Source organism: Setaria italica, chromosome VII, assembly GCF_000263155.2.
Source record: "Setaria italica strain Yugu1 chromosome VII, Setaria_italica_v2.0, whole genome shotgun sequence".
NCBI classification, from domain to species: Eukaryota; Viridiplantae; Streptophyta; class Magnoliopsida; order Poales; family Poaceae; genus Setaria; species Setaria italica.
The window spans coordinates 8,933,249-8,950,195 of record NC_028456.1 but is presented as its reverse complement, the minus strand read 5'-3'; the positions used below and the strand labels follow the sequence as shown (position 1 = coordinate 8,950,195).

At 43.2% G+C, this 16,947-nt stretch overlaps 1 protein-coding gene and 1 pseudogene across 1 annotated transcript in view; both read left to right on the top strand.

Annotated features, from left to right (window-relative positions):
• Positions 1-4,926, top strand: part of LOC101782754 (lactoylglutathione lyase) — a 5,683-nt gene extending 757 nt beyond the window's left edge. The window contains exons 3-8 of the mRNA XM_004975072.3: positions 316-377; positions 2,411-2,471; positions 2,880-2,959; positions 3,060-3,130; positions 3,263-3,352; positions 4,498-4,926. Of these exons, the coding sequence (XP_004975129.1) occupies positions 316-377; positions 2,411-2,471; positions 2,880-2,959; positions 3,060-3,130; positions 3,263-3,352; positions 4,498-4,595 (462 nt within the window). The 3' untranslated portion in view covers positions 4,596-4,926. The remainder of the gene's footprint in view (positions 1-315; positions 378-2,410; positions 2,472-2,879; positions 2,960-3,059; positions 3,131-3,262; positions 3,353-4,497) is intronic.
• A 3,371-nt stretch (positions 4,927-8,297) lies between these two features.
• On the top strand, positions 8,298-14,753 carry LOC101771034 (annotated as a pseudogene).
• The last annotated feature ends 2,194 nt before the right edge of the window (positions 14,754-16,947 follow it).

The following is a 16,947-nucleotide window of genomic DNA, read 5'->3' as shown; positions in this document are numbered from 1 at the left end:
ACAGGATAGTTCATCTGTCGCTGATTTGCAGCTACTATCAATTATGGACCAGATCCTCCAAGCACGTCCCATTACTTGAATATCAGAGTTTGATCCAAAATGTTTGATGGGCTTGTATTGCTATCAGGGTGTTTGGATGCTTTACAATTGACTGAATGACATGTATGGAGTTATTTCAGTTGCCTCATCTTAAACCAACATTGTTTCATGGTTTTGCAATTAGCCACAGGTGGACCAAACTTCTTACCATGAATGTTTCTTCTGTTGCTCTGGTCGCTATAGGATTTTGATAATTTGGGTTGCTTTTTTTTTCAGATGTTACGTGTGAAGGACCCAAAAGTGAGCCTTGACTTCTACTCCCGTGTGATGGGCATGTCGTGAGTTCTCTTCTTCCTCTTCCTAGTTCCTACAGATAATGTATCCATGCATGACAGATGAAAAGCATTCATAGCTTATCTCTGTTCTTGGTGTTATCTATGTTCTTTAGATGTATTGATGGTTGGGAAGAAAAAGTCAAGCATTGGAGTGTTTTTTTCCTGGTAGAGTGATAATGGGGGATTGGGGACATTTTTAATCTGTACGTTGAGGGCCTAAAGGTGAAATAACTCTGCTAACAAAATACTCTCCACAGGTTTCCAATTGCCATTTTAAAACAATTTAACTACCACTTGACAATATATTTTGAACAGGATGGATAATGAAGTCATGGTCTGAAGCATGGGAATTGCATATACATTTGTAATCACTATGATTTTTCTTTTGGTAGTGTTAGCTTAGATAATGGTTGAAGTCATAGCCTCATAGGTATATGATGCTGGCAGTTGCAGTTCTCTACACATAGAAAGTAATTTCATCAATGGTTTTTACGTAAACATTAATGATCTCATCTGGAACTCGTGTAGCTGATCCTTGCCACTCTCATAGTGACAGATTAGTATTGGACAAACTATATTGTGTGTAGGTGGCTAGCTGCACTGTTTGCGGTTTTAGTAAAATGCTACAGTGTCTGGAAAGCATTCCAGTCTTTAATAAAGTTTTGCATGCTATCATCATTTGAAGCCTGAGCATGAACAATGGTGAACAAATATCATACTCCCATCCCCAGGTACCAAATTTGGTTCTACAAATATAACACTAAGGTTATGTTGAGTAATGTAGGTTGGAGTTGGACCACTGGACATTTGAGTATTGCTCTTGTGGTTGCCATTGTGGGAGCTTCATAGTACTAAGGCTCTGTTTGTTTCCAAAATCTGAATTTGGCTTTGGGAAAGCTCTATCACTAATTTTATTACATCAAAACATTAGAACATCATCTATTTAAAATCTACATAGTGGTAGCTTTGTATTCTGATAATGGCATACAGTTTCCCAAAGCTTTGGCTTTTCAGGGCAGACCCCATGATCAGAATTTGATTTCGAACCCCCCTCCCCCCGGCATTCTAATATGACCTCATGGAGGGTACGGTGGTTATTGCCTTTTTCGAGTTATGCAAGGTTTTTCAGTAGATTATATTGACAATAGCACACCATTTTATGTTGGATAATTGGACACCAGTACATTGCATGAGTCATTACTTTTCTGGCATGGCGTGTTTAACTGGTTCTGTATCTTGATTACAATCCTAGACAAGAAAAATGCAAACTTGAGATGTCTTGATTGGTATTCATATTTATCACCAAAACTTTGGATTGGGAAGAGTGGGGAGGGATGGGTAAGAGTTTAGGTTCATCCCTTGGGTTGGACAGAATAGTGAATTCATTTCCTTAACGATCAAGGAAATTAGATCAAATCCATGATGCATCAGTAACCCAAAAATGCCACAAGGGTCACTTGGATATGGGTTCCTTATACATTCAAATCCGATTTTATTTGAATTTGGTCTAAATCCTAAATGTTTTTAGAGCATTCGCTTCCGAATGGGCCCTACGATCGGACTGGTCGATTCTGGTGAAAATTTTTAAGTCTGGACCAAAACAATGTCAGCTAATCTGCAGAGTAGTGGAGCACTGCTCTTTCATGGCCATGGAGCCTCAGTCTGATTGGATTTTTGCATTTATGTGTTGACTGATGGAAAATAATTCAAAAAGTTCGTTGAGGAAAAAGGAACTGAAAGAGAAACCTGCAGTAACTCTACATAATTACATCCAGCTCTGTAAACAGCTGCAAGCTGTACGTTTGTGTACAGTTAGTCAAGCAATTAAACTGGACTAGTACCACTGCTTTTGATATGAACAAATTTGAGAACATAATTTTTTGTGGCTCTAAATTCCTCGTGATACCATTGCTACAGACTGAGACAATTGATTTGATCATGGTTTTGTGTTCTAGATCAAAAGGATTTTTAGGTATCTTGCATGTATATCTATATCTTATTAGTTTATGATTTGTAGCACTTTCTTCTTCTTACAGGTTGCTGAAAAGATTAGATTTTGAAGAGTTGAAGTTCAGCTTGTATTTTCTCGGTTATGAGGTAAAAGTTTCATAGACTGGTGGAACCATGATTGCCTTAAAATATAATTTACATGATATTGCTTCTTAAGTGCGAACGGGCCTCTAGCTGAGTTGGTTAGGTGGCTCTAGTAGCACTCCTCAGGTCATGGGTTCGACTCCCCGTGGGAGCGAATTTCAGGCTGAGGTTAAAAAAATCCCCTCGTCTGTCCCATGCCAAAGCATAGGTCTAAGGCCCAGCCCAGGTTGTTGGTCATCTTACATGGGCTATGGTGCCGCTATGTAAGGGTGGGCAGGGGTTTTCTCGACCTGTGTGAGAAGGTCTTGTTCTTAACAAAATGCCCAGGGGCTGTCTTACCCCCCGCAGGTCGAGTTTTTTTATATTGCTTCTTAAGTTCTTATGTCAATTGACTCTGCTTTGAGTTTTTAGGATGTGACATCAGCTCCTGCTGATCATATCAAACGGACTGAATGGACTTTCAGGCAAAAAGCTACCCTCGAACTCACCCAGTGCGTCTTGTTACCCTTTACCGTTGTAGAAACGCTGTTCATTTTCCTCATTAGTTTGAATGCTCACAAGCAAATTGATTAACTCTTGGTAATACTGCAGCAACTGGGGCACAGAAAATGACCCTGAATTCAAATGTTACCATAATGGAAACTCAGACCCACGTGGTTTTGGTATGTGCTTAAGATTCATATGCAATTGAAATGACTGTTGCCATTTCTGAAATCGTAGAACTAGTTCAGACAAGAATAATTGTGAATATCGTAGGTGCCGTCTCACTTGTTTGTTTATTTTTGTTCATTCAGGTCATATAGGAGTAACCGTGGATGACGTCTACAAGGCATGTGAACGCTTTGAACGTCTTGGGGTTGACTTTGTGAAGAAACCCGATGATGGTACGCTAATTTGCCTTGTATTGTTACTCATCTGGTGTTGATTGTACAGCCTTGATGCTGGAATGTTGATTCAAACAAGAAACATAGTAGTTAAATGCTTCTTTCTGTAAGATCGGTAGGGTTGTGGTACAATTAAATATAGGACTAACGTTATGTGTATTGTAGTAATCCAAAACAGTAACCTGTAATATTTGAGTCATTGCCTTGATCTTTTCTTGTATTCGCCCTTGTGCATCTACAGAGTCGTCCTGATAGTGATTACCAACATCCCTGAGAGTCATTACCAACTTTGTCTAAAGTTTTTACCTCCCTTTCTTTTGGAGAAGTGGTCAATTCAGTATTTTACTTTAGTACTCCCTTCAGTAACAAATAAGTGATGTTTTTGACATCAACATGATTCCTGAAGTACAACTTTGACTATTACTTTTTGTTACAAAAATATTTATAAAAGGCTGAATGTGTCCCTTAGTTATTGAATTGGCTGGTTAGTCCAAACGCTTTATTTGGGCCTACTTGGCATGCCAAGTCAGCCACAAGTGGGTGCAATGTTCTAGGCATGCTACCAAGTTGAGCATCCATTTGAATTTTAGTTCTAGATTGCCCCAGAATTCAATAGCATAGTGAAAATGAGTGATTGAGGATCTTCTATCCATAAATAGAAGCCTGATCATCATATTGTTTATTTGTGCATTCATCCTGACCATTGAACCATAATGAATACATTGAAAGTAAAGAAGAAACCAGGGGGTGATTTTTTTTTTGTTTATTTACTCACCTTATGGTACTCATTGCTGACTACCACGCGAACGTGGCACGTGACATAAGCCTAACAGATAAGTTTGAGACTAGATTGATCTGTTTGTTAGTCACTCCGAACTTATGTGTTTCCTGTAACCCCCCATCCTTTTTTTTTTTCAGAAGATTGGCCCATTCAGCAGTTTACATTGGTATTGTGTAAAGAAATTTTGCTAATGAAACATTGAAAGTTTACTTAAAATTATGAAGAGCAGTGATCAAGATGCTCTCAGCCTTATGTTTGATAATGCTACCTACATAACCTCCAATCAAATCATGAAACACCTTCACACTCTTTATCTTTGTAATGCATAACGTGATGATATGTAATGGGTGTTGTTTGGCTGCAGGGAAAATCAAAGGCATCGCATTTATCAAAGATCCTGATGGCTACTGGATTGAGATTTTTGACCACACCATTGGGACAGTGACTGCTTCGGCATCATGAAGTTCTGTGATTCAGATATTCTGAATGCTTCGAGTTCAGTTTTTCTATGTTATAATGCAAGTTAGTATGGAACATAGTTCATTCGTTGTATGGAACACAAGATGATACAACTCCCATTATCTCAGAACCACAGCTGTGGGCTTTACCCTCTAGGAATGAGACTATTATCTCTTTTTGGCGATCAGAGGAATGAATTGTGGTGTCGGAAGTAAAATAAGGTTGCTTAAATAATTTTAGTTTTTGTTGGATGTTAATGAAATGTTACTTTAAACTGCAAACAAGTGGTCAGGAGCTCGTTGGGGGAGCTGCATATATCCACACAGTTTCTATATGCTTTGGCATTCTGCTATTCTAGAAATTAAGCTTCTTACTTATGGGTATAAAAAAGAACAAATAATTTTGCATGCCTATATCGCATCTGATAACTGTAAGCAATGAGTTCTTTTTGGAGAAGACTCAGTACGTTCTCCTGATGGTAGGCTGAAGTTTTTCTTCTTGTTGTTTTTTTTTTTGCATGTTTTACATAAGAAAGAGTGACCGGATTTTCATTTTGTGAGAAGGATAAATTCGTGTTTGGACAAAAAAAAGTTTCTGATACGCCTGATGAAACATTCATTGGCTCTGTAAACGCGGCATAGCTGCATTCATCTCGATGAAAAACAATCCATTGCCACTAGCACATTCAGACCTCGTTTGGTTGTTCCGGATTGAATTATGGAACGGATTCGGAGGGGAATGATGATTCGGTTGTGTCACTCGATCCTGGAGGGTTTCGTTGTGGAGGTCAAGACATGAGGATTGATTCTGGGTCACTAAGAGGTTAGGATAATCAAAACGAGCTAGAATAGAATAATGCTGGTTCTACTTCGGTCCGAACCGAACGGTTATTTTGTGTGTTAGGTCGGATTTTAAATCGGGTCAAATCAATCTGTATGGTATAGATCTGATTTCGAGTGATTCTGAGAGAACTAGACGGCCTAACATTCCCAAAAGCTGTTGCATGCGACGAATTCCACAACTGACCAAGATACCTGAAGCATATCTCAAAACCTGACCTATGCAAATGATCACTCGTCATCTTTCTTCGGCTTGCGGTAGGTTTCAGCAAGATACCTAGTCAAGAAAACATAGGTCTCGACTAGCTTCTTCACATTAGGCATGTTGTAGTTCTGCTCTGCATAGATGCCACAACCAATTCCCAGCATGAACATGACGCTGCGCCTAAATAAACCCATTGCCATGGGACCTGGGGACAAGAATGAAATGGTTATGTTAAACATTTGGGATGATTCCGGTGCGAAACAAGATTAGTATAAAAGAAAGCAGGACACGATCGAGAATGGTGTTGGTCAACTGGTTGCAATGTCTGCAACTGAGATTTTTTGAGAATCATATGAGCAAGTACATTGCTACACCTCAGCAGTCTCATAGATCGTCTCATGCAATGTCACATCGAATTTTTGCTGATGTGAAGGAGAGAGGGTGATGAGAGAAAAAGAGGTCGTTGTTTCATGAAACAACCGCCTCATAAGCTAGATTTTAGGACTACGATACGGCTACTCTACCATTGTACGAGTTGTGGTTGCATGCACCTCATACTATTTCTTTTTTTTTTCTATGCACAAATTAAGAGAATAGATAAAAAAAATAAAGTTATTTGTTAAGCCATCTCATGATTACGTGTCAATGCATGAGACCGACTATTAGACAACACCAATGTACTTGCCCTAAAGTATACATCATGCACATAAGGCGAGCTTAAGGTTGGAAAAGAGCCAGCAACTTTTACCAGCAGGAGCATTCAAATTTTTGGACGGAATTTAATAGGGGCCTATTCGGTTAATCCCTTCACGAGGATTGGATTATCTTACAGATACAAAATAGATAGGCGAAAGCAAGTAGCCACTAGAATTTGTGTTAAGATTAATTAACACTTAGCGACATAATGGATTGAATAGATACTGCAGAGATAATGAAAGCATTGAGAGCCATGCATTCCATGCGAGAAGACAGCCTCACCGTTGTTGATCTCGGGGCCTTGGGCGCGGCGGAGCGGCGTTAGATCTTGCCGTGGCAGTGCGAGCCCTGTTCTCGACCTCCGGCGGAGATAAAGTGGAGAGAGCAGCGCGGCTGTGGCTCGGGGTGGATCACAGGTGACGGCGGTGCGGTAGCCAATGGCCAATGGGGAAGGTCGTCCAGGCTCAGACGGCGGTGGGTATCAAATCAAAGGCATTAATTACGGCTTGCATGCCAAGTCGGTCCTGCCGTCCGGAATTTATATCCGAGCGTGCATTGCAAGTTTGCAACGCCGTAGGATTCGTGACCGAGTTGGCCGGAATCTTCTCCGAATCCCTCCCGCAACCGCGGCTTTATCGGAGAGCAAGCAGCGATCTCATCTCCATCTCCACGGAACGAACCAGTCGGGGCAGATCATGATGTAGGGCACAAGCGACGACGCGACCCGCAAGCGACCGAGGACGGCGCCGGCCGAGGAGGAACGCAGCAAGCGCGGCGGTGGAAGCGGAGGCATCTACATCCCTCCACATCGCGCCACCACTGATGGCGCCGGCGGCGACGAGTCCGGCGGCGATGGGTACCAGTGCCGCAACTGGGACGCGCTGCGGAAGAGCATCACCGGGCTGGTCAACAAGGCGACCCCCACCAACATCCGCCACGTGGCGCCGGAGCTGCTGGCGGAGAACCTCATGCGCGTGCGCGGCCTACTCTGCCGCACGCTCCTCCGGTCCCAGGCGGCCTGCCCCGCCTTCACCGCCATCTTCGTGTCAGGACTCTGTATGCAGCAAGCTCTGAATGTGCCATTCAGATAACGTTTCAGGTGTCCAAGTGAAGTCGGCAGCTGAAGTGGTCGTTTTCAGCGGGATTCTTTTGAAGTGTCGATGACGCATCGGACGGCTCCTATTGTTTCTGTAATAGCTGTAGCTTTTCACCTGGTTAACAGACCGGTAATAGTAACTCTGTATCGTTAATTTTGCTTTGTTGTCAGATGGCTTGTAATAGCAGGACACCTTCCCTGGGAGAGGATATGCTGGTTATCTGAACCCTAGATCGAACTCTAGTTTAGCAGTAGTCCACGGGCGCCGTCATGGCCTCTTCCTGTATCTGAGCCCTGTCCATCGTTAATACTACTGCTAGTACTGCACTTGTTCGATCTGTTGCTTGTATCTGAGCCCTGTCGTTAATACTACTGCTAGTACTGCACTTTTTCGATCTGTTGCTTGTTGCTGTTGTTTTCTCCCCTTTTCTCTCTTGGATTTCTGTCTCGATTGCTTGGATCCTGACAATTGATATCCAGAGCTAGGGGTCCTTGGCGAGATTTGTTTGCGTCCACAGCCAGAGCTCCGGAATTAGTCCGATTGGCGCGGTGGATTGGTGGTTTCGGCTCACCCGTGCAAAATCCCACCCTTCCCACCCAATTCCGTGAGCTACTTCCTATTTTCCCCAAATTTTCAGTGGATTGGTGAAAGTGAGGGTTGCAGGACGTGTTCCTGTGTAAAATTCCAAAAGCTTTCACTGATTTGCTCGAGGAGGTGACGGAGGTGAGTTGTTCTGTGACAAGGGTTGCAAGGCTGTGTCCTTGTGTAAAATTCCGGCGTCACATCCACAACTCAGGCGGCGGTAGATCACTTTGGAAGTCTTTCTGGGGCGAGCCTGGCTCAAACCGAACTTCTAAAGCCAAAGAAGATGGTGACTAAGGAATCTAATGCTACTTCCAGCTATGCTTCAGCTGAGGAGATGGAGAAAATTAGGTCTGCTTTGGATGCTTTTATAGCTAAGCAAGAAGACCAAAACAGAGTGCTGGAGTCATCATTGGACAAAATTCTCTCAAGCCTAAACAGCCTTACTACTTCTGCAGCTTCTGAAGATAAGGGATCAGCTTCCAAAGGGCCTCATCAGTACACCGATACTCCACCTCCTGAAATTCCAGTGCAGGTTCATCACAGAGATCTCTCCCCTTGGTTTGTGAAGGTCCCAGCTGCTATAGAAGAAGATTGCCTTGGACAGCAAAGGAGCTAGAAAAATTCTATGCTAAAGCTAATACCACTTCTGATCCAGATCAAACTCAATTAGCTTATGAGGCATTTTTGGCAAAGCAACAAGCTAACCAATATCATCACCTCAACCAACATGTAATTCATCCAAATCCCACAATGGCCCACCAACCATATCACAACAACTTGGACTTTCATCAACAATTGCACCACCAGCAGAAACTGATAGCTAAAGGGCCAAAATTATCATTTCCTGCATTTGATGGTTCAGATCCTGATGGTTGGATTAGGAAAGCTGAGAAATATTTTGAATTGGTTGGAGTTCCAAATGAAAGCAGAGTTCAAATTGCAGTAATGTATATTGTGGGGAAAGCTGAGTTCTGGTGGAGAAGCACTGGTGGTAATGCCTCTACTGTCCCTTGGCACCAATTCTGTAAAATGATAGGTGATAGATTCATTGAGGAATCCCTTTATGAGGTCATTGCCAGATTCCATGGCCTTAAGCAAAATGGACCTGTCCAAGAGTACATCACAAAATTTGAAGAGTTAATGGGTTTAGTCAAAAGAGATAATCCATCTTTGCATGATTCCTATTTCATTAGCAGTTTTATCTATGGGTTACAAGAACCTATACAACACCATCTTCAATGTCACCAGCCTGCAAGCCTCAATTCTGCCTTTTGGTATGCTAGAAGGCTGGAACAAGCTCACCCACCACCAAAAAGGTTTCCACAATTCAATCAAACCTATAGACCACAGAAAGTGTGGCAGAAAGATTCCAAAGAAAAAGAGCAAATTCAAAATAATATAGCTGAGCTCAAAGCTGCTGGTAAATGTTTTACTTGCAAGGAACCATGGGTCCCTGGTCATGCTAAAGTGTGCAAAGGAAAAAAATTATTTTCAGTTGTATTGCTGGAAAAGGAAGGGCAAGAGAAGGTAGAACTGGTGGAAGATGGGAATTCAAGTGAGGAGGGTGAATATCATGATGCTGAGCAAATTCCAACAGTTCAAATTTCTTTGCATGCTCTGACAGATATTTCTTCTTCAGCTAGAACCTTTACTTTGAACGTTCAACTTGGCCACCATTGGGGAACAGCACTTGTGGACAGTGGTAGTGATGTTTCTTTTATCAATGATAAATTTGCCATGAAAAATAAATTGCAAATCTCACAAGTGGAGGAAGTTAAGGTGGCAGCTGCAAATGGTACAGAGATACACAGTTCAACAGCCTGTTTGGCTTGTCCTTATTCTATTCAAAACCACCAATTCAGTTCTGATTTTAGATTAATTGAGGTTCAAGGTTTTGATATTGTCCTAGGGGCAGACTGGATCTATCAACATAGCCCAGTTGGTTTGGATCTCAAAATGAGGGAATTTTCCATCACTAAAGATGGGAAACACATTGTCACATTTTCTAATGAAACTATTCCAGAAGGCTGCCAGTTGATCAGCACCAAGAAGCTTTGTCACTTGTTGAAAAACAAAATAGTGGGAGCTGTCATAGTCCTCAACAACACTCAGCAACCTCCTCTTCAATCAAAAATGGAAATTCCAACAGAAGTACAAACTATGTTGGATGAATTTCAAGATATTTTCACTGAACCAACTGAACTCCCTCCACATAGATCTATTGATCATTCTATTCCCCTTGTTGAAGAATCTAAACCCATCAATCAAAGGCCTTACAGATTGCCACATCATCAAAAAAATACTATGGAGAATTTAATTCAGCAACTACTGAATGCTCAAATGATTAGGCCAAGTGTTAGCCCCTATTCATCTCCTGTGATTTTGGTGAAAAAGAAAGATGGTACTTGGAGACTATGTGTGGATTTTAGGCAGCTCAATTCCAATACAATTAAGAATAAGTACCCCATACCCATTATTGAAGATCTTTTGGATGAGCTATTTGGTGCTAAAGTCTTCTGCAAAATTGATTTGAGGTCAGGCTATCATCAAATTAGAATGAGTGAAGCTGATATACAGAAGACTGCATTTACCACTCATGTGGGCCATTTTAAGTATTTGGTGATGCCATTTGGATTGACAAATGCCCCAGCCACATTTCAAACATTGATGAACAATGTATTGGCTTCTTTTCTGAGGAAATTTGCCTTGGTGTTTTTTGATGATATTCTCATCTATAGTACTTCCCTGAAAGATCATATATCCCACTTACATTCAGTCTTGGCAGTGCTTAGAGAGAACAAGCTATTTGCCAAATTATCAAAGTGTACATTTGCACAACCTGAAATTGAGTATTTGGGTCATGTCATAAGCAAGAATGGAGTAGCTACAGACCCTTCCAAAATTACTATCATTCAGCATTGGCCTCAACCTAAATCGGTAACTGACTTAAGAGCATTTTTGGGTTTAACTGGTTATTATAGAAGATTCATACAGAATTATGGTATTATCTGCTGACCTTTATTTGATGCATTGAAAAAGGATGGATTTGAGTGGACATCAAAGCAAATGCAAGCCTTTCAAGCACTTAAGCAGATTATGTCCAATCCTCCAGTGTTGGCTCTCCCAGATTTCTCTCAACCATTTGTTTTGGAAGCTGATGCTAGTGGCACAGGTATTGGAGCTGTCTTAATGCAAAATGGCCGACCTATATCTTTTCTCAGCAAGACATTGGGTCCCAAGGCAGCAGCATGCTCCACCTATGAGAAGGAAGCAATGGCAATTTTGGAAGCACTAAAGAAATGGAAACATTACCTTGCAAGCACTTCGGTCATAATTAGAACAGACCAGCAAAGTTTGAAGTATATTCAGGAACAGAGGTTGGTGGAAGGTATCCAGCACAAGTTACTTGTCGAACTGTTGGGTTATAATTATAAAATTGAGTACAAAAAAGGAAAGGAGAATAAAGTGGCTGATGCTCTTTCTAGAGTTGATCTCAACTCCTCTATATATGCTATTTCAGTAATAGTACCAGCTTGGATTGAACAAGTATGTGACAGCTACAAAACTGATCCTATCTGTCTTGATCTGATCACCAAGCTGAGTATTGACAGTAATGTTGTGCCTTCTTATTCACTAGCTAGTGGCATTTTGAGGTACAAAGGCAAAATTCTTATTGGCCAAGACACATCTTTGAGGACCCAGCTTTTGGCAAATTTCCATAAATCTGCTCTTGGTGGCCATTCAGGAGAGCGAGCAACTTATCAAAGGCTGAAGTTGGTTTTCTATTGGCCAAAACTACACAAAAATGTTAAAGATTATGTGAAGGTTTGTCCTGTCTGTCAAAAGAACAAAAGTGAGAATATTCCCTATCCTGGGCTTTTGGAACCATTACCTGTTCCTGACAAGGCTTGGTCACATATTTCAATGGATTTTATTGAGGGGTTACCCAAATCAAATGGAAAAGATGTCATTTTGGTAGTTGTTGATAGATTTACAAAGTACTCTCACTTCCTTACATTAAGCCACCCATTTATTGTAAATGAGGTTATCCCTTTATTGCTTGATCATATTTTCAAGTTACATGTACCACCACAGGTGATTGTCACAGATAGAGATAGAATTTTCACAAGTACTCTTTGGCAATCTCTTTTCAAAGCATTAGGCATTAATTTACATTTGAGTTCAGCTTACCATCCGCAGACAAATGGACAAACAGAACGAGTCAATCAATGTTTGGAAAACTATCTAAGGTGCATGTGCTTTACAGCTCCCAGGAGATGGTCCTATTGGCTATCCTCAGCTGAGTGGTGGTATAATACATCTTTTCATACTTCTTTGAACATGACTCCTTTTCAAGCATTATATGGCTTTCCTCCTCCTATGATTGCTGAAGTGGTCTTGCCAGATTGCCCCAATGATAGTGCACGAGAGATTATGCAAAATAGGCAATTGGCCAATCAGCTGATTAAAGACAATTTGCTTAAGGCTCAGGGAAGAATGAAACACCAAGCTGATAAGCATAGGACTGAAAGGGAGATTGAACTTGGCTCTATGGTCTACCTCAAAATTCAACCATATCGACACACCTCTCTCAGCCTGCATAATTCTCTAAAATTGCATTCCAAATATTATGGCCCTTTCAAAATCCTTGAAAAGATTGGCAGATCAGCTTATAAGCTACTTTTACCAGATCAATGTACTTTACATCCTGTGTTTCATGTGAGCCAATTGAAAAAGCACATTGGTCCAAGTGCAGTGCCCACCCCTGATCTTCCACTGGTTGATGCTGATGGGATTATCAAAGTTGCCCCAGAAGTGATATTGGAAAGAAGAATGATTCCAAGGAACAATGAGCCGGTTGTGCAGTGGTTAATTCAGTGGACCAATCTTCCTCAATCAAAAGCTACATGGGAGGATGCTGCTTTCATCCGTCGGGTATTTCCTTCCTTCCATCCTTGAGGATAAGGATGTTAAGGGGGGAGCATTGTCAGGACTCTGTATGCAGCAAGCTCTGAATGTGCCATTCAGATAACGTTTCAAGCGTCCAAGTGAAGTCGGCAGCTGAAGTGGTCGTTTCAGCGGGATTCTTTTGAAGTGTCGATGACGCATCGGACGGCTCCTATTGTTTCTGTAATAGCTGTAGCTTTTCACCTGGTTAACAGACCGATAATAGTAACTCTGTATCGTTACTTTTGCTTTGCTGTCGGATGGCTTGTAATAGCAGGACACCTTCCCTGGGAGAGGATATGCTGGTTATCTGAACCCTAGATCGAACTCTAGTTTAGCAGTAGTCCACGGGCGCCGTCATGGCCTCTTCCTGTATCTGAGCCCTGTCCATCGTTAATACTACTGCTAGTACTGCACTTGTTCGATCTGTTGCTTGTTGCTGTTATTTTCTCCCCTTTTCTCTCTTGGATTTCTGTCTCGATTGCTTGGATCCTGACACTTCGCGGCGCTCGCGGCGGTGGCCAACGCCGTGCTCCCCACCGTCGGCCGCCACCTCCTCGTCCGCCTCGTGATCCGCGTCAGGCGCGCCCACGCCGCCGGCGAAAGGCACGTGCTGGCGGCCGCGGCGAGGTTCGTCGCCCCCCTGGTGAACCAGGGCGTCGCGCACTAGCTGCTCGCGCTGGAGCTCCTCGCGCTGCTGCTCAACCGACCGACGGACGGCGCCGTGGAGGTCGCCGTCGGGTTCGTCACCGAGTGCGGCGCCGCGCTCCACGAGTCGTGCCCGCGGGGGCTCGACGCAGTCTTTGGCAGCCTCAGGAGCATCCTGCACGACGGGGACATCGAGAAGCGCACCCAGTTCATGATCGAAGATCTCTTCGCCGTCCGGAAATCGCAGTTCCGCGGTCACCCACCGGTCCGGCCGGAGCTGGACCTCGTCGAGCACCACGACCAGGTGACGCATCAGATTGAGCTCTCCCTTGACGAAGACAAGCTCGATCCTGAGGACCATCTTGACGTGTTCACGCCGAGCCCGACCTTCGCGCAAGACGAGGTCGCGTACCAGGAACTCAAGAGAGCCATGCTCGGAGACGACGAGAACGAGGACGAGAAGACCCAACAATCTTCCACCGACGACGACGAGGAGAGCAGCGATCACGAGTCCGACGAGGAGGCAACCATCCACGATGGGACTGACACCGACCTGACCACTCTGCGGAGAACCATATACCTGAAGGTCATGTCGAGCGCCGACTCCGACGAGGCGGGGCACAAGCTCCTGTCCGTCGTGCGGCCCGGCCAGGAGGCGGAGCTCTGCGCCATGCTCGTCGAGTGCAGCAGGAAGGAGAAGGCGTACACGAGCTACTACGGCCGGATCGGGCGGCGGCTGTGCGCCATGGGCCGCGCGTACCAGGGCGGCTTCGAGGCCTGCCTCGCCGGGCACTACTCGGCGGCGCACCGCATGACGAGCGACGAGCTGCGCGCCACGGCCAGATTCTTCGCGGACCTGCTGGCGGCCGACGCGGTCCCGTGGCGCGGCGCGCTGGGGCGCGTGAGGGTGACGGAGGAGGACACCACGTCGTCGTTGCGCATTTTCATCAAGGTGCTGTTCCAGGACCTCGGGGAGCAGCTCGGTATACGGAAGCTTAGCGAGAAGGTGAACGACGAGGACACTGAGGTACGAGACGCCCTCTTCCCCAGAGACTGCGCCAGGAACACGCGGTTCGCCATTAATTTCTTCACGGTGATAGGCCTGGGAGGCGTAACAGAATCCGCGAGGAAGCTCGTTGCGTAGTACTATGTTTTTTCCCTTCACATTGTATGAAGTCTGGTTGCATGGACAACTTTCTGTTGGAATGTTAATATTGTCCAAAATGTAGAACAGTTGTAGCATTACTGGTAAGGGAGGTTTCACTATTATACAACCCCAAGAACAGAGCAGCCTGAACCAGAACCGGTTCTGCAGCTGGCGTAGAAAGTATTCCATATCATCTCAAGGACCATCTATCCAACACGGTTTAATAGGTCCTTGATGCACAAGTCACTGCGAAATTAGATATTTGCTGAAGTTGATTAACTTGGAGGCCTTTTTTTTTCTCTTTATAAACATCCCCGGGTGTGTAAAATCGAGCATCATCTCAAACCACTCCAAAAGGTCTTTGGGGTGAATTTAGGGGTTGTCCATGGTTGCCCACAATAGAGGAAGAAGGGCAATGGGAAGTAGGATGGCCTAGAGGTAGTGGCAGATACATGTGAGAGCCGAGTGACAGCAATATGCTAGTAATGTAGTGGATATGTGTGAATCGGCCTTGGTGAGGTAGACCATCCTAGTGGTTGTGGTGGGCATGGGAACCGGGTGGTAGCATCAAGTTATTAGTGCAGTAGTGTATGTGAATTATTTGACACTGGACTCACGCTGGTGCGAAGGCGAGCAATTTGAAACAATGAGATAGTGAGAGAGAATGAAGGAGAGGGGTGGAGGGGGGAGGAGATGGATATGCGGCATCTGCAAGCTGAGCTGAAAGTAGAAGACAACATAATGAGCAATAGATTATTATTTAGTAGTTTCAGATTAGTGGCGGCCTATATAGTAAGGTGTTTTTTTAAAAAAAATGAAGGTACCACTTGGTTTGACAACATCGTGAAACCATCAAATCTTACCATTGGCAGCCTTCACAACGTATTTACCTTATTTCTTGGAAATGACCAGTACTCACTTCGTCTGCATGCGTAGTTCCAAAGAAAAAGAACCAAAGCTATCGATGATTATTTCTTGGAAATGACCAGTACTCACCTTGACAAGAAGTTGCCACGCTTCCTTCCTACAAAGAAGGACGCAATGTGCTGCACTTGCACAAGAAAAGTTTTGGAGCTTCTCCAGAAAACAAATTGATAAGAAATGATATGCTGCTACCTTCTCTGACGTGGCGAATCACTACGGGAAAGCTAAAAATTGCCGAGTGTATTTTTTTTGCCGAGTGTTTTTTTTCGAGCACTCGGCAAACAAGCTCTTCGCCGAGTGCCAAGCCAAAAACACTCGGCAAAAGAAATACACTCGGCAAATCGGGGCTTTGCCGAGTGTCAAGTAAAAAATACTCGGCAAACTACCCTCTTTGCCGAGTGTCTTTTTGACACTTGGCAAAAAAATAATTTTTTTTTTCTCTTTTCACCTTGAAATTTTTTCTACTCCCCACATACAAAAGAGGGTAGTTTGCCGAGTGTCAAAAAAGACACTCGGCAAAGAGGGGGTTTGCCGAGTGTTTTTTTGACACTTGGCAAAAAAATAATTTTTTTTTCCTCTTTTCACCTTGAAATTTTTTCTACTCCCCACATACAACACGTGGTACTCCATGTTAAAATTTGGTATATTTTTGGATTTATTTGCTATATTTATTTAATTAATTGCATTTCAAGGAAATTTTTGGTATAAGTTAAATTTGAGTAGAAAAATGATATTCATGTTATTTGGCTCAATTTGAGACCTGACCCATGAAATGAAAAGAAATTTCGAACATCTTGTTCAGGAAACACGACAATGAACGTGTGGCGGTAGTATTTTTAAATTGTAAAAAAAACAAGCAAAGTCTGAAAATCATGAGATTTGTAATTATATGATGATATAATACGTGGAAGCTGTGGAAAAAAATTGGGAAGGTTTTGCACATTTCATCATGTACGATGATTACAAACCGAAGCATCTCAGAAGAAAAATAGTAACTTTGAGAAGGATTCGATAAAATTTAGAGTCGAAGTGACGGTCGACTTCGGTTTGACTACAAAACTTTTTGTATAGTCAGTAGAGAACATATCTTATTTCGTGTGAAAATTTGGTATTTTTTTGAAACTGTTGGATATTTTTAATTTTTTTTAAAAAAAACTTTGCCGAGTGTCCTAGGTAGACACTCGGCAAAGAAAAACTTTACCGAGTGGCCTACCTAGGACACTCGGCGACCCTTTTTTAACCCTACCGGCCGGGCCGGGAGCCCGGG